General features: G+C 35.0%; 1 protein-coding gene and 1 long non-coding RNA gene across 2 annotated transcripts; both read left to right on the forward strand.

Moving 5' to 3' along the window:
- Positions 1 to 1,825: 1,825 nt before the first annotated feature.
- Positions 1,826 to 4,520, forward strand: LOC133198625 (uncharacterized). Its single transcript, XR_009722522.1, has 5 exons — positions 1,826 to 1,911; positions 2,072 to 2,169; positions 2,398 to 2,535; positions 3,782 to 3,894; positions 4,299 to 4,520. It is a non-coding gene; the product is annotated as an uncharacterized LOC133198625 (long non-coding RNA).
- Positions 4,521 to 21,208: 16,688 nt separating this feature from the next.
- Positions 21,209 to 22,700, forward strand: LOC133198626 (uncharacterized). The gene is made up of 2 exons (XM_061334669.1): positions 21,209 to 22,175; positions 22,586 to 22,700. Exon 1 carries the CDS (start codon positions 21,292 to 21,294, stop codon positions 22,036 to 22,038), a length of 747 nt encoding a protein of 248 aa, XP_061190653.1. The 5' UTR covers positions 21,209 to 21,291; the 3' UTR covers positions 22,039 to 22,175; positions 22,586 to 22,700.
- The last annotated feature ends 260 nt before the right edge of the window (positions 22,701 to 22,960 follow it).

Raw genomic sequence — 22,960 nt, forward strand, 5'->3', positions numbered from 1 at the left:
ATAAGTGTGAAATGTATACTGTATCAAATTAATCTATTGAATTACAAAAGAACAGATTCTAATTAATTCATGTTAATATCTATATTTAGTAAACTGAATATTCATTCAGAGTTTAATTAAACACCCCTCTGTCCTTATCCCAAAAATATAACAATTTCCAATGATTAAGTTCTGTATAAAATGATTTTAGAAAGATTTATTTTTGTAATGATATACTATTATCACCTGGATATGGAGTTTATGTCTCCCAGATGAGTATATACGCAAGAGCATTCTCTATGTACAAAAAAATTCGCAAATGAGGCAAACTATTGACAAGAAAGATGTTGATAAAAGGATATCAACAGTCCTGTTTAAAGTCAGCATTTCGCAATTTCCATGGTCGATACATTGATCTTGTTATATTGCCAATTGAATAATGACTGACGTTTACTGTTGCTATGCACCTCATCCCACCTTCGATGTTTTAAGAGGTCCGTGATTTGTTTTTTATGGAATCCGGATAGGGCCATGCAGTTCACTATCGCATCATCGCACCATCGAGGTTTGAGTCGATAGTGCGATGACGCGATAATGCGATGACGATGAAGCGATGGTGCGATAACGATGAAGCGATGGTGCGATAGCGCGATGCCGATGATGCGATGGCACGACAATGCGATGACGATGATGCGATGGTACGATTAAGCGATAGCGCGATGACGCGATGGCACGATAGCGATGATGCAATGGTGCGATAGCGATGATGCGATGGCGCGATACTGATGGCGCGATGCTATATCGTGTCATCGTTATTGCTTTCTCGCACTATCGTCATCGTGTCATCGCACCATCGCTCTATCGACTAGTACTTTCCATAACCGGATAACATTCCCAGCAGTCATTGCACAACATGGCGTTTGTTGACGAAAAGATTCAAGAATATTTCTTTAACGGATACGATAATAAAGAAATCATATTCCTTCTTTGGAGTAATTATGGTGTGAAAATAAGGTAGGTATTATTAATTGTCATAAGTTATGATAATAAAAGTACCTGTATAGGCCAATATTTTCTCTAAGAGTAATAAAGTTACTATACATTAAATTTATAGTCTCATTCAAAGATTGTTTGTATGCGTGTTCTACTTGTATGTATATACCTGTTATTTAAGAAATAGTGATTGAAGTTAAAATCTCCCATTTTAAGATATATTTTATGCATTATTTTTTTTTTAAATACTTAAGCTGTAGACATTTGAAAAGGCGCATGACCAGACTTAATTTGAGAAGACGGAGATCATACAATGTGGATATGGCAATAAGGCCTATTCAGGTAATATTGCTTGTGTTTTATTTCATCTTTCTTTTTTGATAGATTGATCAAATCTAGAAAAATCGTCAGTAACATCTACATTTTGATGATAGCTCATTATGTTTTAGTTAACTCATACAAATGTCAAAAATTTCATATGATTTACATATATTCTACTCAAAGGAAGAAATGATGTTCAGTGGACAGACTCTTGGGTGTCGTTTGATGAAACGAAGACTTCTTCAGAAACATGGCATCTTTATAGGAAGGTATATTATCTTATTATGATTAATAAAGAGAATTCAAACGATGTGCCTATTGCTTATAATGAGTTTTATATCAATAAGATATTTATCATAATTTAATTGAATTCATTTTTTTTTGTTAAAATGTAATGGTTAGATTTAAAATCGTTGATGATTAATTATATATATACTGTTCCAGGGATAACATGTTGTGTTTATTGAGAATAATCGATCCTGATGGAGTTGATCTAAGAACAAGTCACTGCTTGACAAGAAGAATGTATCGAAACAATGGACCAAATTATCTTGCACATGTTGATGGGTACTACAAGTTGAAGCCATTTGGCTTCGCTATACATGGTGCAATGTGTGGGTAAGTTAATGTGCATCAGCTTTTAGTGTTCATTTGAGTCATGTAAGATAACAAGAATTTATGAAGTTATAGAATTTATGATTGTTATATACTGTTGTAGCTACATATCAGAAAACAATATTAACTATTAATCTAAATGATCAAATTCCTATTCTTTCAGATTTTCAAGACGAATACTATGGCTTAAAGTTGAAAGAACAAACAATGACTCCTTTGTTGTAGCATCATATTTCTTGAAATTCCTGGAGGAAATAAATAGTTGAGTATATAATTTTTACAAATCATTGATAAATATATTCCTGAAAACTGTAAATGCAGTTCAATTTTCACAAGTTAATTTTCTACTAAGTAACATTCTAAATACATTATTTTGTATTGATACAGAATAAATACACATAAAATGCATTATTTTGTAAAAAATATTTACTTGAACAAAGAAACCATATTTGTCTCAGTTCATGGTAGTATGAGTTTTCCAATACATAGGTGCTCCAAGGTGTGAGACTTGATGCTGGAACTGAGAATATATACATTGAGGACATTCAAAAATCCTTCCGTTGGTACGATAATGATGACATGTGTGGAGAAAAGAGTGTAATCAAAGGAAGATCAATGTCTAACCAGGTATGAATATGAAGCTTTTTTTTAAATAACGATATGATTCAGTAACTTATATTGCATAAACAAATCAGATGAGTTTAATAACCTTCTAAAATCTGCACACCTAGGATTAGTTCCAATTCCAGTTAACACTCCTGCAGTAGAAGTTAGAGTAATTTGCACTTTGATTTGAAAATGGGGGGGGGGGGGGCTTGATCAAATCTGAATAGTCTACTAATCACAGTCAATTCAGTAAGTCCCAACTTGATATAAGATCAAATAACTGAAGTAATTGAATACTTTAAAAATTTGTATGTGTAATCCTTATTTAAGTTTCTTTTCAAGCTCTCTACTTATCTGAACATTTTTCCTGAGGGAAAATAGATCAACTGATTATTTTCACTATTACTTTTCAAAGACCAAAAAAAAAAAAAAAAAAAAAAAATTCTTCATATTATTATCTTTCATAGGCGTCATTGTGTAATCTGATACCACAGATAATTTTAAAAATAATAAATTTTGCAAACTTCATACTTTCATTATTTGCATCAGTTTCATTTAATAGAGTTCAAGGTGACACAGTTCTTTTTATAGTATTAGTTATACTACAGAGCCATTAAGGGGGGGGGGGGGCATGGATGCAATTGCAACCCCTGAAAACACCAATCTTTTGTTTAAAGTTTTGCTATTTATTTGTTTATTATATATTTGAAAAAAAATTACCCCCAGAATGCAACAGACTTGTATGCATTTTTATTATAAATTTTCTGACCTGGGGGAGGGATAACCCTCCCATACCCCTTTCTATACCCCTTTCAAGAAACCTGTTGTCAAATATTTGAAAATGAAGTCAGTTTAATGATTTAAAATATCTCTGCACATAATCTGATATACAAATTATTGTTTCTGTATCATTATGAATTTATATATGATATATTTATGTGATTGTTTTATGCCCCTATGATTCAAGATTCGGAGGCCTTATCCATATAGCTTTGGGTCTGTCTGTATTTTTATCTGCAAAGACTTTAATGCACCAACATTTTTTGACGTAATGACCTTGACCATAGGGTTCGACCTTCTTGTGAAAAAAATTTAATTTTGGACATAACTTCTGAATGGTTGATGTTAGAGATTTCATATTTCTCAAGTGTATTTCTTGTAAAAAAAAAAAAAAAAAAAAAAAAACATTTGTACTCAATAACCTTGAAGTTTGACCTACTTTTGAAAAATCAGCCTTCAGTTTTTCAAAAACACATTTTGATTTAAGAGAATTGAACGCTGGTGGAGAACACTGAGAGAGATGGGCATCTCCTTCTGGATACACTTGTTCAAAAACATGAAAGACCAAGGGATGTTCTCATCAGCAAATAAAGAGCACATGTAAGAAGAGAAATAAATTCTTTATTTATACTTAAAGAATTTATGTGATTATAACCTATTATGATATTTCTGCATGCAATTTAGAGAATGCCTTCGCTTTTGTTTTATGAAAATCATCCGACAAGAACTTGATCAAATAAAAACAGAATGGAATAACCATTACATCAGGGCACAAAGACGCTATCATAATGATTTTGATGGAAGTCTCCCAGGAAAAACCAGAAATGATGTTTTTCCACCCTAAAATTTTTGGTATTTTTTCCTAGCAAAGATTTTTTTAATCACTAACTTTAATTTGAATATTTTTCTGTGTTTACCTTTCTCCTTCGATACCTTGGTTGTTTTTCAGTGCTCAAATTTAAAACAGTATCAACACATTATGACTTCATTTTTTTTATGTACAGGTGCAGTAGATTATAAATTTCCAGTGGATATTCATGACGTGCTAGAGTTTCAAAGATTATTTCCTAGTCCAAGCTCGACAGGACGTGTGAGGACAATGCAGCATACTTTGATCATTTGCTTTTGGAGGGTGGGAGAACTGTTCCAAACACCACTGAGAAGGCCATGGAGGCTTTGAAGTACTTGGTTGGAAAGTTGTAAAATCCAAATTAAGATTAGAGAATAAATCATCACCTGATGTTTCACTTGACTTTTTTTTCAATTTTCATGAAAAATGTTGTACACTAATCATCTAAGTGTATGAATTAAAAGTCACAAACAGAAATTATTACTATGTTTATTGGGTCACCATACATGCCATATTCATTAGAACAATTATTAATGAAAATTGCAAAATGAGGATATAAGGAAAGCAAACTGCTCTGAGAAAAGCTTTTTTGGCATACAGATGCAACAATCTAGAATTTAAAATTCAAAAGCATGTTTACTACCACAAATGCACCAAATATCAATTAATATTCCCATACAAAAATCAATGTCTTTTTGTATTATCTTTCCCTGAAGAAATGCTCCTCATATGATTATCAATGTCTTTTAGTATTATCTTTCCCTTAAGAAATACTCTTATTCCTTAATATGACTATCACTGCCATTATTGAGTTTAAAAATTAATTGAATGAAAACTTTCTAAACATAGATATAGCATTGAATACATAAAGTTATTTTCTTAAGCAAGATGGAACGCCCCCCCCCCCCCAAGTCATTGCCAACTACATTTTTCTGTGAAATTCCTCAGGGGTTCTCCCCTAGATATTTCCAACAAAAGATCGCAGGTATGTGCAACTGGCAAACAGGCAGGGTCTTCTACAAATTTAATTTCAAGCTTTTTGTGAAATCCTAGTGGATTGTGTCAGCTCCAGTCCAGTACGCCAAGAACATGTTTAGATTAATTTCAGATGTACCTTCTGAAAGAAAAGGAAACTAAAGGGTTGAGTTAGAAATACATGTCAAGTAGTATAGAAATTGCAAATTTTGACTAAGAAAAGCATTATTGCCTCTTAAGGTCATATGCAACTTGCATTTACATGTACCTTACCAACTATTTTCCAGGATATTCCTAATTTAAAATTATAGAATCTCAGCAGGTGTTTTAAGACAAAAAAAAAGCATACATTACCAGGTGTTTTCAAAAGTTGTCAAATGATGAAAATCATTGTATTTTCTCAATGAAAAAAATTAACAAAAATATAGTTTTAGCTGGTATTTCCTCAACATTTGCTTCAGAGGTGATAACAGCATTTACAGGAATCATTAAATTGTACAAAGGTTTTTCAATTATTGAACTCTTAATTAAATCAACAAGGGAATAAGAAAATAAAATTCCAACACTATGTTGTGTATATCCTTAAGCTCATAAAAGTAATGTCAGCAAATATTCTGTATAATTGGCATTCTGCTGAATTAAAGAAATAAAATTAATACTTTGAACAAGAAACCTGAATTCTGTTTATTAATCATAATAAGATAATATACCTTCCTATAAAGATGCTATGTTTCTGAAGAAGTCTTCGTTTCATCGAACGACACCCAAGAGTCTGTCCACTGAACATCTTTTCTTCCTTTGAGTAGAATGTATGTAAATCATATGAAATTTTTAACATTTGTAGGAGTTATTAACAATAATGAGCTTTCATCAAAATGTAGATGTTACTGACGATTTTTCTAGATTTGATCACATTGCACCATGTATAGCGAAGCCAAATGGCTTCAACTTGTAGTACCCATCAACATGTGCAAGATAATTTGGTCCATTGTTTAGATACATTCTTCTTGTCAAGCAGTGACTTGTTCTTAGATCAACTCCATCAGGATCGATTATTCTCAATAAACACATGTTATCCCTGGAACAGTATATATATATAATTAATCATCAACCATTTTAAATCTAACCATTACATTTTAACAAAAAAAATGAATTCAATGAAATTATGATAAATATCTTATTGATATAAAACTCATTATAAGCAATAGGCACATCGTTTGAATTCTGTTAATTAATCATAATAAGATAATATACCTTCCTATAAAGATGCCATGTTTCTGAGGAAGTCTTCGTTTCATCAAACGACACCCAAGAGTCTGTTCACTGAACATCATTTCTTCCTTTGAGTAGAATATATGTAAATCATATGAAATTTTTGACATTTGTATGAGTTAACTAAAACATAATGAGCTATCATCAAAATGTAGATGTTACTGACGATTTTTCTAGATTTGATCAATCTATCAAAAAAGAAAGATGAAATAAAACACAAGCAATATTACCTGAATAGGCCTTATTGCCATATCCACATTGTATGATCTCCGTCTTCTCAAATTAAGTCTGGTCATGCGCCTTTTCAAATGTCTACAGCTTAAGTATTTAAAAAAAAATAATGCATAAAATATATCTTAAAATGGGAGATTTTAACTTCAATCACTATTTCTTAAATAACAGATACATGTATATATATGCAAGTAGAACACGCATATAAACAATCTTTGAATGAGACTATAAATTTAATGCATAGTAACTTTATTACTCTTAGAGAAAATATTAGCCTATACAGGTACTTGTATTATCATAACTTATGACAATTAATAATACCTACCTTATTTTCACACCATAATTACTCCAAAGAAGGAATATGATTTCTTTATTATCGTATCCGTTAAAGAAATATTCTTGAATCTTTTCGTCAACAAACGCCAAGTTGTGCAATGACTGCTTGGAATGTTATCCGGTTATAGAAAGTACTAGTCGATAGAGCGATGGTGCGATGACACGATGACGATAGTGCGATAAAGCAATAACGATGACACGATATAGCATCGCGCCATCAGTATCGCGCCATCGCATCATCGCTATCGCACCATTGTATCATCGCTATCGTGCCATCGCGTCATCGCGCTATCGCTTAATCGTACCATCGCATCATCGTCATCGCATTGTCGTGCCATCGCATCATCGGCATCGCGCTATCGCACCATCGCTTCATCGTTATCGCACCATCGCTTCATCGTCATCGCATTATCGCGTCATCGCACTATCGACTCAAACCTCGATGGTGCGATGATGCGATAGTGAACTGCGTGGCCCTATCCGGATTCCATAGTTTTTTGCTCCAGATTTGTGTTGTTCCAATGGACTTATGAAACTGATTACTATTCTTCATATTCTTCATATTACATCACACTCATTTTGAAGAAAAATAAAGTTGAAATTGTTTCTCAGATCTTATAACAATGTTTGGTAGTACTTTCATCGAGTGATTAATGCTGTATTATCGAACAATAAGGACATTTTCCACTAAAGAGCGAAACAAAACTAGAGAATTTAAACCCGTTATATTAAAGGCTGCGATATTAAGTAAACACACTTCTAACACTGTTTGACTTTTTTCACGCGAAAGTACGGAATAATCACATATAGAGACTTTTTAACAGTAATAACATTGGAAATGGTTTATTTTCCAGCAGTTCTCTCATCAATGAAGACATTTTCATATCTTCTTTATCTAATTACTCGTGAGGGTGGTATTCACGCGATGGAGATAAGTAAAATAAAATCAAACAAAATAAATATCGTCGATATATATGTATTGTGCGCAAATTCTGAATTTTTTCAAAGAAACGAGATACCGTCCATCCACCGTCCTGTGTCTCCATGTCGCAGTTAACTTGAACAGGACGGGATATATTCACATCAGGAAAAATTTCGTACACACCAGAATTGTATGGACCATTTTCCTGAATTTCCTTACAATCTATAGATAGGAAGAACTAAAACATAACACAGAAATAAATGAAGAGAATGTATTTTAAATGAGACTAATTTTAAACTATTTTAATTGACAAGATAAAGATATATGCAGATCGTACAGAAGATGAGTAGTAAATGTCTTTACTAGGTTAATTAAAATTATTGCTGAGTTTTGCTTTCAAAATATAATGATATTCTGTGCTATACTTTCATTAAATTACCATTCATCTATTTGAATTCTATAATTTATCATATGTTAAAATTTTTTGTAATATTCTCAATGCCTAATTGATGAAATGAGCTTAACTTTTATTTTATGTTTGAATTTTGTTTAAATTATCTAAAAACTACAACACCAAATATATGGATTGGGTTTATGTAACTTTCGGACACTAAGCTGATGATAGTTTCGAAATAATTATAAAATCATTGGTTTGCAAACGTGAAAATATCCTTTAGCTTTAAATTCCAAAAAAAGAAAACTGTATCTAAACTTCAATCTTAGGGTCTAGCTACATTGCAGGTTTTATTATATTTTAATTATCAACTGCCATTTTCAAATGCTTCAAAATGCTACATTGTTATGAAAGAGCAAAAATGTCATCAATTAAGGATGTGTTTAAATATATTTCTTTTATGATATTGTCAAGTTTAAACATTTGGCACTCTTATTGAGTTCTTTACCATAACTGGATATCAATCGATATTCTAATTTGATTAAATCAGTGATTTAATATGACGTCATAGTAGGCGAGATGTCGTCAATTTTAGAACACAAGTTTTCTTCATATTTGTATTTAGGGATGAAATTAAACTCCTGGAAATGAATAGAAACATTCAAATATTAACAAAAATAAAATGTATCTATTTTGTTATGCTGTATCTGCCATTGATGAAAAACTCCCACCCATGACGTCATAGATGTTCAACAAATAGCTTGAGAATTGATCATGATGTGTAACAATAATTTGTTTTAGACGGCATGTTAAAAGATACGTTAAAGGCGTTCAAAAGCAACAACCGTGAATATTATTGATTCATTTGGATTTAAAGTATGTTAAACACGTACGTTTATTATTTTTCAAAAGTTAAATTTTCAGGAGAAATTATTCGAATGCTTCCTACACAAACTAACGTTGTGTTTTCACTTAATAGCACCATATTGAAAAAAAGAAAAAAAAAGTGTTTTTGATACATTATATATTAAACTTGTATTAAGTTGTTAGAAGATTAGGTTGCAAAATATTCATTTTTCAAGAAGTCTATCGACTCAAAAATGTTAAAATGCGTGTACAATTTTTAGGGTAGAGAAAGGAAAGGAGGAGGGGGCTCTGCAATATATCTTTAAAACCTAATGTGATAATCACACATCTCAACCGAGCAAGGAATATCATTTGTTATTCGGAGCAATACAAAATCTTATTGTTATTTTTCTTCTCAGAATCATAATGAGAAGGATATAAATTTTAAGATTAATTTATATATGAAAAGAAATAGCAACCTAAGGGAGAAAAATAATAAAGATGATCAAACTAATACACACTACTCAGACATCAAAGGAACTTTTTTTTAAGTCATTGAGGACAATATTAAGGTAAATGAAGATTTCATAGAACTGTGTTTACTGTGAGCAATTATTTACTGTACAATTATCCCCCACATAACCATTGATACAGTTGCACCTGTAACCACGTGTGCTGGACTTGTCTGCTCTACAGGTAGCTCCATTCTTACATTCATTGTTTTCATATACATCGACTATTAACATATACATTGTAGGTATCATTTTTCAAAAAGAAACACAAACAAATATTTCAAAAAAGAGCCAACAAATAAAAAATAAAATAAAATAAATGAATAAATTTATATTACTCAATAAATAAAAATAAAATAAGATTAAATTAAATTAAAAAAATAATTAAAGAAGCAAAAGAATAATTATAACTAATATTACTGATTTGCAATCATTTGGACGAAATCTGCTGTATTGTAAGTAATAAACAATGTATCGTCACAAAAAAGAGAAAGACAGAAAACTTGATATTTATTTTATTGATATGCAATCATTTGGATGTAAATCTTCTGTTTTGTAAGAGTTAACTAATCGTTACCTTCACAATTTTCCCCAACATAACCATTGGTACAGTTACACGTGTAACCTCGTGCACTGGACTGATCTGCCTCACAGGTTCCATTCTGACAATCATGGCTGTCACATACATGGATTGTAGATACAATATTGAAATCTGAGAAAATTATCAGAAAATGTGCAATCGTAAATCGAACTAGCAAAGAGTTGAATGACAGTGTAAAATTAAAGGTTATACACAAACTTGTTTTTATGTTTATAAATTCTTTTTCATAAATCATCTGATGAATCTCATCCATTACGTTTATCTTTTTTAAAAAAGAAATATTCTTAATAAAAAATAACATCAGCAAAAAAAGTAGTACAGTTTTGTTATCATAAACATATGTCCTCGAACTTTTACGACAACCCTCGTACAGAGCTAATACTTTCAACACAAGGAAACTAACTCGATGCCATGCAGGTGTCTGAATTCTTAGAACCATGAATGTAACAAACATCAAGAAGGATTTAATGTTGATTTTTTTTATATAACAACATTCTTTTAGATATGGTCTACAAGGCAATAGCAATATAAACCCGATTCAAACATTCTAACAAATACAACCATTTTGTATTTTAGAAATATTCTTAACAGCCCTGTTGTACGGTGAGAACTAGATAGTTTACCTTCGCAATTATCTCCGATGTAACCAGAAAAACAACTGCACCTGTAACCTCGTTTTCTGCACTTGTCAGCTTCGCAGGTTCCATTTTGACAATTATGTCTGGCACATACATTAACTATAGAAACAAATATTTGAATATGAAAGATTCTTTGTGATATTGTAATGGTAGATGTATTTAAAACTGATAAATGACTATTAATTATAAGCAAAATTCTAACTGATGTGATTTAATATAAAAATATTCAAGGCCCGTTCTCACGGAGAGGTTAATTAGCAGTGAATTAATGCGAAGTAAAAAAAATGCCAATTATATTGCTTTCACACTACAGCCAAGCAAAGTAAAATAATGCGAATCAAAATTTTATTTCGACAGAAATTTTGAATTTAGGATGGCTATAATGACGTCATTTGCAAATCACGTCACATTGTGCAGAGCAGATCCATTTGACATAATGTCATATTGTCTGTACACATTTTAGTGATTTACATAAATTTCCATTTTATTTCATTAAAAATACCATAAGTACCTATATCTGACCACCCACACATGGCATTTATTCTCACCATTATGAAATTAAATTCGAATTACCTTCGCTTAGTGTTCACACTGAGCTTATGAGAAGTAATTTAATGCGCAGTAAATTAATTCGAATTAAACTAATTCGCATTGAATTCCCCGTGTGAACGCGGTTAAAGTAAAAATTCGCAGAAATTAACGTTTAATTCGAATTAAACTTTAACGCCATATTGTAGCTCTACTGATTTTCTCTAGATAAGAGTAATTTCATATATTTTGCTGATTCTCTGAAAATCACCGTAAAAAGCTAAATGTAATATCCCGCAAAGATGTTTCGTCTGTTTCAAAAACTGAACTATTAGGAACATTTAGCAATTTCTTTTAGCATGTGAAAAGTTCTAAAATGTTCCTTATGAAATCATAATACAGCTCTATTACAGTAACATATAAGGAGGAGGACCTCTTTTATTTGGGAAATTGGTAACTTGTCATTGTAACATCATTCTGGTAAAATTTGACGCATTAAATATCCTGCGAGAGAAGGGTCTCGTTACTTTTTCCATAAATAAAAAAATGTGTTTATACATTAAAAAGAAAATTGCTTGCAGATATCTATTCTATAGTCCATTACCTCGAATGCAATGTCTTTCTATTAATTGTATTCATTTTGTTATTATGTAATCTACATTCTTGGAAGCAAATCTACTATTAGGCACCGTATAATTGCACTCCATGTGAAATAGAGGCAAAGCCTAGGGAAATAGGCTTGCTCTTGGGAAATTGGAATTTTGCTCACGCATATAATGATATACTTTAATTGTTTAATAAAAATCATCAACTTTCATTATATCTGATAATTTATGGTGATTCAATATCTGGGAGAAAGCAGCTCGACTTTAAAGATCCACCCCCGTCTGTATTTTCAGCACTTGGATTATGACTATGACGCTTTATCGATTTTCCTCGAGTGAATAACACGCTTCTACGAAGTACTGGAGACGGATGATTTTGATTCGTTATGTAATGGATAAATAATGAGATGGTGTTGAATAGTTTAGAGAAAACATTCCCTCCGAGGGCCGAAGGCCCGAGGAGGGGATGTTTTTTCTAAACTATTCAACACTATCGAGTTATTTATCTTACTTAAAAAACTTCCCTACTGTGGACCCCAAGGAAACATTTACCCATTCATATATCCAACTTTGCTGTAATACAATAGGATCTAGCCCATTTAGATATCCAACAGCGACACAATAAAGTAGCCTAATCGAACACCCTTTTTATGCATGGACTAGTGAGCATGAAACTGCATGGTGTTAATATCATTTCAAACCTTTCCATTGTACTGAAAAGTCATGAAATCAGATGAAGAATAGTTTTAAATCCAAAGTAAAATTAGAGCGGTTCAGATAGTGTTCTGAATACTTTTGACATGAAAGCAGATGAAAACTACAGAATTTTGATAAAAGGTTGGAAATCTATATAAGATGATGATTTGTTGGGGAAAATTTTTGAATCTTATGGAGTTCCACTCGGACAATACTTCTAGTAGTGCTTAAACAGATGAAAAGATTGTCGGTGTTATGCGGAACCTGCTTTAAAAATATTCCATATCAAGATCTGCAATAAAAAAGGTATCAAAAATAGATGGGCTGTCAGCTTATTAAATTGTTTTGGGAAGTATGCTGGAAAAGTATGAGAACAGAGATGAACCTCGAATAATCTGAGAGGATTTGCTGATAACGGACCCCTGAAATAATATTCAGCAACAGGAAGTGATGTGGTTTAAGGTTCAAGGTGAAAATGTATTTAAAAGCGTGTCAAAATGTGATACTTTCAAAATTTAAGACAGGAAACATTCTGTTAAAAACCATATAGATAAGTATTGGATATTTTTTTGACGACAAGAGTCTAACAGTGTGCAAATTCGGAGGAATTGTAATTTTTGTGAGCATTGGAAGTACAGTTTTAACACGATTCTAATGGTGTGATAAATGCAAAGTGATTAATTCTGTGTGCATTGGACAAATTCTAATAGTGTGACAAATTCGGAGTATTTGTTTTTTATTTGCACTGGAAATACATTTTAAACTCTTTTATCTCTTTTTTTTCATTGCTTAATTATGTTTGTATGCACAGTTGGATATTTAAATATCCAGCCGATGAGCAGTTGGATATTTGAATATCCAACTGATGGCCAGTTGGATCTTTAAATATCCAACTAGTGCTGGTTGAATCGGTAAGATATACGTAGACTAAAAACAATGGGTGACGTCATTGAAGTTTTTTAAACATGTAAACACAATTCATTATATCCGTTAAGTCCACAATGCATTTTAGAGTCCATGGGAAGGAAAACTTCTTCACTGTAAGCGATACTCCCTATTTATAAGTGTGTTCTATATCAACCTGTTTTACTTTATGAGGAAAATCTTAACATGTTTTATAATATCTGGAAAACAGAAGATTCTTACTTTGACAAATTTTTCCTGTAAACCCTTCGGGACAAATACATATGTACTTATGTCCTTTGCGTGACTTGGATGTTACCATGCGTGATTTAGATGTTATCATGCCTGACTTGGATTCTCCATAAGTCCCGCCATTTAGGCATGGGTTACGATTGCAGTTAGCATCTGAAACAATATGATTAACATGAATCGTTTACAATTTTTTCTCTACCGAGTGCGATATAAAATAAACGTATTTCGACATCCTAAAGGAAACCTTATTGTTTCCTTTTTTGCCCAGTTATTATTATCTTCTGTCTCAAAAACTTTCTATTCTCTTTTCTTTTACTCTTTCATAACCAGGTCATCAATTTGCAGTTAGGGGTTATGTTATTCTTTAACGATGGATAACAAGAAAGAAGTTTTAAAACGTTAAAAAACAACTTAATTTGAAGTTTGGGGACATGCTGTTCTTCATTGCTGAATAAGACGAAAACATTTTATTAGAACATTGAATTGAAATTCTTCAGGCTTTTTTTTTTTTTTAATTTTTTTTCCCAACATCACAATATATAGCTGACCTCTCTATATATCTTTATCAGAAATTGTATTCGGCTCTTTATGAAAGAATAAAATTCCCGAAATGGATTCGAACAACATAAACTAAATCAATACTTGACTTACGACGCTTGTTTGTTCGCTCTGACAGTGACACAGAGAGCAGACCTGTAGCATACACGACCAAGAAAGCAGGAACAATCTGAAAATTTTAAATATCAATTCAATAACATAATATCAACCTTCTTGCTTCAGTTCAAAAAATGACTTGTAAACAGTTAGGAATCTTTCCTATGTTTAGCGTCCACGTGCGCCTTGGTTTTTGACACCCCATATCGGAAAAAACAAACAAAATCAGGAGTCCTGAAATTGATTATTCTGGTCAAAATCTTTAAATTCTATCAAAATCTCTAAGTATCTGTCTATAATATGTCATATTAGGTATATTTTAAGCATTTAATACCTTGTTTTTGCTAAAGAATAGATCTTTCTATGAGAATAATAGATTTATGAAATCAAATGCTTTGAATGACGTCATTTTAAAGACTATATAGTCTGTGTTTTATTATTTGGCTTCTGTGTTTTTTGCGAATAGGTAGGTAGGTTTTTGAAAGATAGGTGGATGCTAAACATAGAAAAAACTTGGAATGGCCTTATTTAGCATAGAACACCAGAACACCGTTTACGTGACGATTTAATTAAATTTATTTAGTACTTAAAAATATTAACATCTCCTTTTGAAAAACTATATCTTAAAAAAAAAATTGCCTAATGCATTATCGTTGTGATGAAGCAGTCAAGGTGAAAATGCATGTGAGAGCACACGAGGTTATATTTTTCACAAGCAGCGTGTTTCCGTATTCTTTCTCTAGTTTTTTTTTAAATAAAAAATTTAGATATGTTTAACAAGGTTTATTTCCATCAAAGTTCCGTTTTCAACGAACGCAAAACAATCTATAGTACTCCCTGTTCCGCCACAGCTTCCATACCTGACTTTCCCCATGTGCTAACGGGGTACATGTGCTTCCGGCGAAGCAATATGTGTTCATGTTTTTGTTTCGGGAAGCTGACCACAGTGTAAGTTATGACATTTATTTAGTGACTGTGAAGCAGTTGAGATTTGCCTCATTTCGTTTCTTATTTGTGTATCAATTTGATATCAAACGGAATTGATTTAGATTGTTTACTACTGTTGATCACGTGACTTATTCATTGTGCTATCTAGTCTCTTAAATTGATATAGTTCAGTATTATTATGTATCACTCTTTATGTACATGTAAAGTTTATATTATCAGTATTACTTGAATATGTGTTTGGCTCAGATTATTGTGTTTAAATTCAGGAATTACTAAACTAGGGGCTTGATAAAAATTTTTATGTATGGAAACCAGTTTGTGCCATAAATTGGGATTGTATTCATTTTATAAGTCACCTTGTGCTCTTTGTTTGTTAATTGATTCTTATACCAAACTTTCTTTTGTTCCAGCTTTTTACCAATCATTTACCAATAAAGTCAGTCAACACTTTAGAGGTCTAGTGGTTTATTCTGGCTGCGGGTTCCGTACCGTGGGGCAGCACAGTAAAAAGACTTAACCAGCGGACTTGCAAAAATGACTACATTCAGGAACCTTACAGAAAAAGGGGCCGAACACTACAAAAAACAACTTGATGATAGAGCTGCACGCTTAACTGGTGCATGGACAAAGGTTGACTCCATTATTAAATCTATTGATTCAAGCAAAAAAGACGCAGAGACATTGACCGAATTGCAGGATAGACTAAAATTCTACAGTGATAAACATGCTGTTCAGACACAAGAGCTTTTGGATTTTCTCAGAAGAACCAATACAGAAGAAAGCTTCCATCAAATGAAAGGTTTCGAGTTCCTACAATCTGGATATCGTCTATTAATTGAAAATGCGAAGTCTAGAATTCAAAGTTTAATTGCTGAGGCACAAGAAGAGGATAGAAACTTACACAAATATGAGAGACAATCTGATCATTCTTTCAATGATATTCCTTCTCTATCCTCACAAAACACTTCAATACTGGCCAGGAAAAGAGCAAAAGCTGAAGCTGCTAAGGTGAGCTTGGAATTCGCTATTCAAGAAGCTGAGCTGAGAAAAGATCAAGCACGCTTAATAGAAAAACACTTATTGGAGGAGGCTACAGCGAAGGCTGCTGCTGCTCGTAAGAAGGCTGAAATTGATGCTGAACTCGAACTCCTGACTCTCAAGCGAAAGGCTGCAGAAACTAAGACAGAAGCTGATTTTCTAGAATCTGAGCACTCTCGTTCATCATCAAAACACTCATTCATTCATTCGCTACCAAAGGATGACCCTATGTTGAGGACAGAGAAATACATTGAGCAACTCTCAAAAGACACAGAAGATAAGATTCGTGAATCAGAAATCTCAAAATTGGAAGTCCAGCATGTTAATGCAGTTTGTACGAATCCAAACACTAAAGATCCACCAGACAGACATTGCTATATGCTGAACCCTGAAGCTCCTCCTTATGTTCCTAACCCTTATACCCCTGCATCCGACTTCACAAAATTTCTGCTGAAAAAGGACCTGTTACTTACACGCCTGGTTAACTTTAATGACAGGCCTGAATCCTTTGCTTCTTGGAAAAGCAGCTTTCAGACTGTCATGAGAGAACTTGGGGTTAATCCTAATGAAGAAATGGACCTTTTAGTCAAATGGCTAGGTCCTGATTCACAGAAACATGCCCTGACGCTCAAAATGGCAAACATCTCCAACCCAGAAAGAGGATTGCATCGTATCTGGAACCGTTTGGAGGAACGCTTTGGTGCTGCGGAAATGGTGGAGTCAGCATTAAAAGAGAAACTTAACTCTTTTCCAAGAATAACAAAAAACTACAAAATGTTATACGACTTAGCAGATGTACTTACCGAGATTGAATCTGTTATGGAGGATCCGAAATATCGCAGTGTCTTAGCTTATTATGATTCATCATCTGGTGTTTCACCCATTGTGGGCAAACTCCCACTCAATCTTCAAGAAAAATGGACAAGTACTGCTATCAAATACATTGAAAAGAATGGTGTTCTATACCCACCTTTTACATTTTTCGCAGAATTTGTTCGGAAGTTAAGTAGCACAAAGAACAATCCAAGTTTCAAATATGACCCAGTGACTTCTGGAATGTGTCAGAAAGAGAACAAATTCACAAGAGACAGTGGCAGGGTACCAAGGGTAACCATACTGAAAACTGAGATGAGTCCAGCATCGAAAGGGCTAAATAAGGAAACAAAATCTGGATTGAAGAAGGCTGATGAAAGTAGTCGTTGTCAACTTCACAATGCCAACCATCCTCTTAACAAATGCCGTGCCTTCAGGAACAAAAGTTTAGAAGAGCGTAGAAAGTTTTTAAAGGAGAAGGGGATATGCTTCCGATGTTGTTCTTCAACAACACACATAAGGCGCAACTGCAAGGAGACAGTTTCGTGTGAGGAGTGTTCCAGCGGTAGTCACCCAACGGCACTTCATCCAGACGAGAAGCAAGCTAGCAGTTCTAGTGGAAATCCATATTCCTTGACACATTATGGCGGGGAGAAAACCACTGAAGCTCCAGCTTTGAATGTTAACTCTGCATGCACCCAGATCTGTAAGGATATGTTTCAAGGAAAATCATGTGCGAAAACTGTATTGGTACGAGTCTTCAGGAAAGACCATCCAGAAATAGATTTAAAAACCTATGCGATAATTGACGATCAAAGCAATCGCTCACTCGCTAGTCCCGAGTTCTTTGACTATTTTGGTGTCCATGACGGAGTCACAGAGTACACATTAGCATCATGCATGGGAATTGTCAATACATCTGGAAGAAAGGCCTTTGGATTCATAGTGGAATCACTAGATGGAAGTAAACAGCTCGCTCTGCCGACTGTGATAGAATGCGAACACATCCCTAACGATCGGGAGGAAATACCTACATCAGATGTAGCGGCTAGCTATCCTCACCTGGCTGATATTGCAAGACACTTCACTCCACTGGATGAAGATGCGCAAATTCTTCTACTGATAGGACGAGATCTCCTGGAAGCACACTATGTGCTAGACCAAAGAATAGGACCAGAAAACAGCCCATTGGCCCAAAGGCTCCCTTTGGGATGGACTATGATTGGAGAAACTTGTCTTGGGGGAGCACATGAGCCCAAGACCATTCAAGTAAACAAAACCTATATTCTCTCAAATGGACGAGCATCTTTACTCAAACCATGCCAAAATGAGTTTAATTTGAAGGAGAGATCTTCAGATAATTTTGGCCAGTCAGTGTTTGATAGGACAGATGCAGATGAGAAGCCAGGACTATCGTCGGAGGATAGGAAATTTCTTGAAATTATGGACCAAAACTTCACACGAGATGTAGATGGTTTTTGGACAGCCCCCTTGCCATTTAGACAGGATAGAGAAAGGCTTCCAAACAACAGAACACAGGCCCTTAAGCGGGCCAAAAGTCTTCACATCAGCATGGAGAGAGACCCCATAAAGAAAAGACACATGTTTGAGTTTATGAGTAACATCTTAGACAAACATGCGGAATTGGCACCCACTGTTTCGGACGGAAAAGAATATTGGTACCTCCCAGTCTTTGGGGTCTATCACCCAAGAAAGCCAGATAAGATTAGGGGAGTGTTCGACTCTTCAGCAAAGCATTGTGGAATATCGCTCAACGATGTTCTTATGTCTGGTCCAGACCTCACAAACAGTTTGTTGGGCGTTCTCATGAGATTTAGGCAAGACACAGTTGCTGTCATGACTGATGTGGAGCAAATGTTTTACTGCTTTAGAGTACAGGAGGAACACAGAGACTATCTCCGCTTTCTTTGGTACCGTAATAATAATCCTGAGGAGGACTTGGCAGTATACAGAATGAAAGTCCATGTATTCGGCAACAGCCCTTCTCCGGCAGTAGCCACCTATGGTCTTAGAAAAGTTGCAGAGATCAGTTCCAAAGCCTTCGGAGAAGATGTGAAATTGTTTGTAGAACGAGACTTCTACGTTGATGATGGCTTAACATCTCTTTGTGAAGAGGCATCTGCTGTCGATCTGATCAAAAGGACACAACAAGCACTTCTGAATGAAGGCAATCTGCGCCTTCATAAGATAGTGTCCAACTCTAGAGCTGTAATGAACTCATTTGAATCGAGAGACCTCGCAAAGGGTCTAGAGGATGTCGATATTGGTGCAGAAGAGCTTCCCGTCCAGCGAAGCCTTGGAATATGTTGGAACCTCAACAGTGATTCTTTTTTGTTCCTGGTTTCAGCAGATGAGAAACCATTCACACGCAGAGGAGTACTCAGTACGATTAACAGCATTTTCGACCCACTTGGATTTCTAACGCCAGTGGTTATCGAGGGGAAAATGTTACTAAGGACATTGGTTCAAGAGTCGATTGATTGGGATGAGCCCCTTCCGGATCATCATAAGGATCGATGGCAGAAATGGAAAAACTCGCTTGCTGCTTTAGAACAAGTCAGAATCCCACGAACTTACACCAGTACATCTATCAGAGACTGTCCCGAAAAATCCATCCATGTCTATTCAGATGCCTCAGAAAAGGCAATAGCTGCCGTAGCTTATATAAAAACAGGTAGTACAGATGGAAGAGAAGAAATTGGATTCTTGCTTGGAAAGGCCAAATTAGCCCCTTCGCATGGTCACACAATTCCGAGGTTGGAGTTGTGTGCGGCAGTTCTGGCAACGGAGATTGTTCAGTGTATCAGGGATCATCTTGACATTCCTCTGCATAGTTTCCATATGTATACAGATAGTAAGGTCACACTGGGATATATACATAACCAAGTTAGAAGGTTTTACACCTACGTGAGCAATAGAGTGGCCCGCATTCACCAAGTAACCTCACCAAAGCAATGGACTTACGTACCTACGGATAGTAACCCAGCTGACCTAGCAACAAGATCTATTGCAGCATCTGAACTTTCAACAAGCACATGGCTACTTGGACCATCTCATCTTCGAGAGAACATCAGAACCCAATTTGAACCCTTTGACCTACAAAACCCAGACTCAGACAAAGAAATCAGACCATTAGCAGTTGTGTCATGTAGAAAGACAGAGATACTAGAATCCAAAACCAAGCTTTTGGGTTCACACCGTTTTAGACAGTTTTCTCAATGGACAAGACTTGTCGAGATTATGTGTAAACTGAAGCACATCGCCCAAAGTTTCACTGCTGCGAGGAAGTGTAAAGGATGGCATCTTTGTGCTGAGACTCAAACTCTCGATTCATACAAAGAAGCTGAAAGCATGATAATCAGATGTGTACAACAGGAGTCTTTTTCCACAGAGCTTCAATGTCTTGAAAGACATGAACCTCTTCCGAGGAATACTCAGCTGCGGAAATTGGATCCTTTCATTGGTGCCGATGGTCTCCTTAGAGTTGGGGGTCGTCTTAACCTAAGCAACATTCAGCAAAGTGAAAAAAATCCAGTTATCATTCCAAGTCGAAATTACATTGCAACTTTGTTGGTCAGATTCTATCATGAAAAGTGCAAACATCAAGGGAGGCATATCACTGCAGGGGCAGTCCGCATGGCAGGATTCTGGATCTTGGGTGGGAAAAGATTGGTCTCAACCATCATCTACCACTGTGTGACATGCCGTAAACTACGAAGACAAGTAGAACACCAAAAGATGGCCGACCTTCCCTCAGACCGTTTGGAGCCTGCACCTCCTTTTACGAATGTTGGCTTGGATGTGTTCGGACCATGGTCCGTTGTTACACGACGCACGAAAGGCGGAGCAGCTAACTCCAAGAGATGGCGGTTCTATTCACATGCCTTTCTACTCGTGGAGTACACATAGAAGTCATCGAAGAGCTTAGTTCATCATCCTTTATAAATGCATTTAAGCGTTTTATGGCTATCAGGGGACCCGTTAAGATTGTGAGATCTGACCGTGGTACGAATTTCGTTGGTGCTACAGACGATCTCTGCATAGACACAGTTAAGGTAGAGGATCATCCTGTCAAGGACTTCCTGTATGACAGTGGAGTAGTTTGGATATTCAACCCTCCTCACGCATCCCACATGGGTGGTGTGTGGGAGAGGCTGATAGGGGTTACGCGCAGAATTCTGGATGCCATGCTTCTTGGAACGCCTGGAAAAGCATTGACGCATGAAGTCCTTACTACCTTCTTAGCTGAGGTATCTGCGATTATTAACTCTCGCCCGCTTGTTGGTGTGTCATCTGATCCAGAAGATCCTTATCATCTAAGTCCATCTTTGCTTCTCACACAAAAGCCAGACGTCCTTGTTCCAGCCGGGCTTTCGTTTGACGAAAAAGACTCGTATAAGGTTCAATGGAAAAAAGTGCAGTACCTGGCAGATGTCTTTTGGTCCAAGTGGAAGAAACAATACCTCCAGACACTTCAGGAGCGGCGAAAATGGCAGACAAACAACAAAGATCTGCGTGTTGGTGATGTCGTCCTTCTGAAGGATGAGTTACAGAACAGAATTTACTGGCCCATGGGTCTTGTGACGAGAACCTTTCCTGGATCGGATGGAAGAGTACGAAAGATAGAAGTCCGCATCATACGTGATGGGAAACCCACAGAATATGTTCGACCGGTGAACCAAGTTGTTCTCTTGATATCTGAAACCTAGTTGATATCTGCGATATCAGGCGGGGAGTGTTCCGCCACAGCTTCCATACCTGACTTTCCCCATGTGCTAACGGGGTACATGTGCTTCCGGCGAAGCAATATGTGTTCATGTTTTTGTTTCGGGAAGCTGACCACAGTGTAAGTTATGACATTTATTTAGTGACTGTGAAGCAGTTGAGATTTGCCTCATTTCGTTTCTTATTTGTGTATCAATTTGATATCAAACGGAATTGATTTAGATTGTTTACTACTGTTGATCACGTGACTTATTCATTGTGCTATCTAGTCTCTTAAATTGATATAGTTCAGTATTATTATGTATCACTCTTTATGTACATGTAAAGTTTATATTATCAGTATTACTTGAATATGTGTTTGGCTCAGATTATTGTGTTTAAATTCAGGAATTACTAAACTAGGGGCTTGATAAAAATTTTTATGTATGGAAACCAGTTTGTGCCATAAATTGGGATTGTATTCATTTTATAAGTCACCTTGTGCTCTTTGTTTGTTAATTGATTCTTATACCAAACTTTCTTTTGTTCCAGCTTTTTACCAATCATTTACCAATAAAGTCAGTCAACACTTTAGAGGTCTAGTGGTTTATTCTGGCTGCGGGTTCCGTACCGTGGGGCAGCACACTCCCACTGTCATAATTTTTTTTTTGAATTTTGTAGATTAGAGTTATAAAACCTTCATTTGCTAGTTATATAAACCCATGTATCTTTACGTAAATTTACCTACCTTTGACGTTTGCATGATGGCTTTACGTCGCAGAACCGACTGTCTTAGGTGAGTGTCAAGTCTCCTTTTAAAGACAATTTGATTTGTACAAAGATAATAACAAATATTATAATTGGTTATCCCTTTTGTGATTGACAGCTTTCTTGAGAAAAATTACAGCCATCTCATCATTGTATTTC

This window comes from Saccostrea echinata, unplaced genomic scaffold (genome assembly GCF_033153115.1).
Source record: "Saccostrea echinata isolate AGI-Se365-2 ecotype Australia unplaced genomic scaffold, CSIRO_AGI_Sech_v1 ptg000033l, whole genome shotgun sequence".
NCBI classification, from domain to species: Eukaryota; Metazoa; Mollusca; class Bivalvia; order Ostreida; family Ostreidae; genus Saccostrea; species Saccostrea echinata.

What these genes read in the sequence shown, in the direction of transcription:
- LOC133198626 (XM_061334669.1), top strand. Translation starts at nt 21,292, where the DNA reads ATGGCTATCAGGGGACCCGTTAAGATTGTGAGATCTGACCGTGGTACG.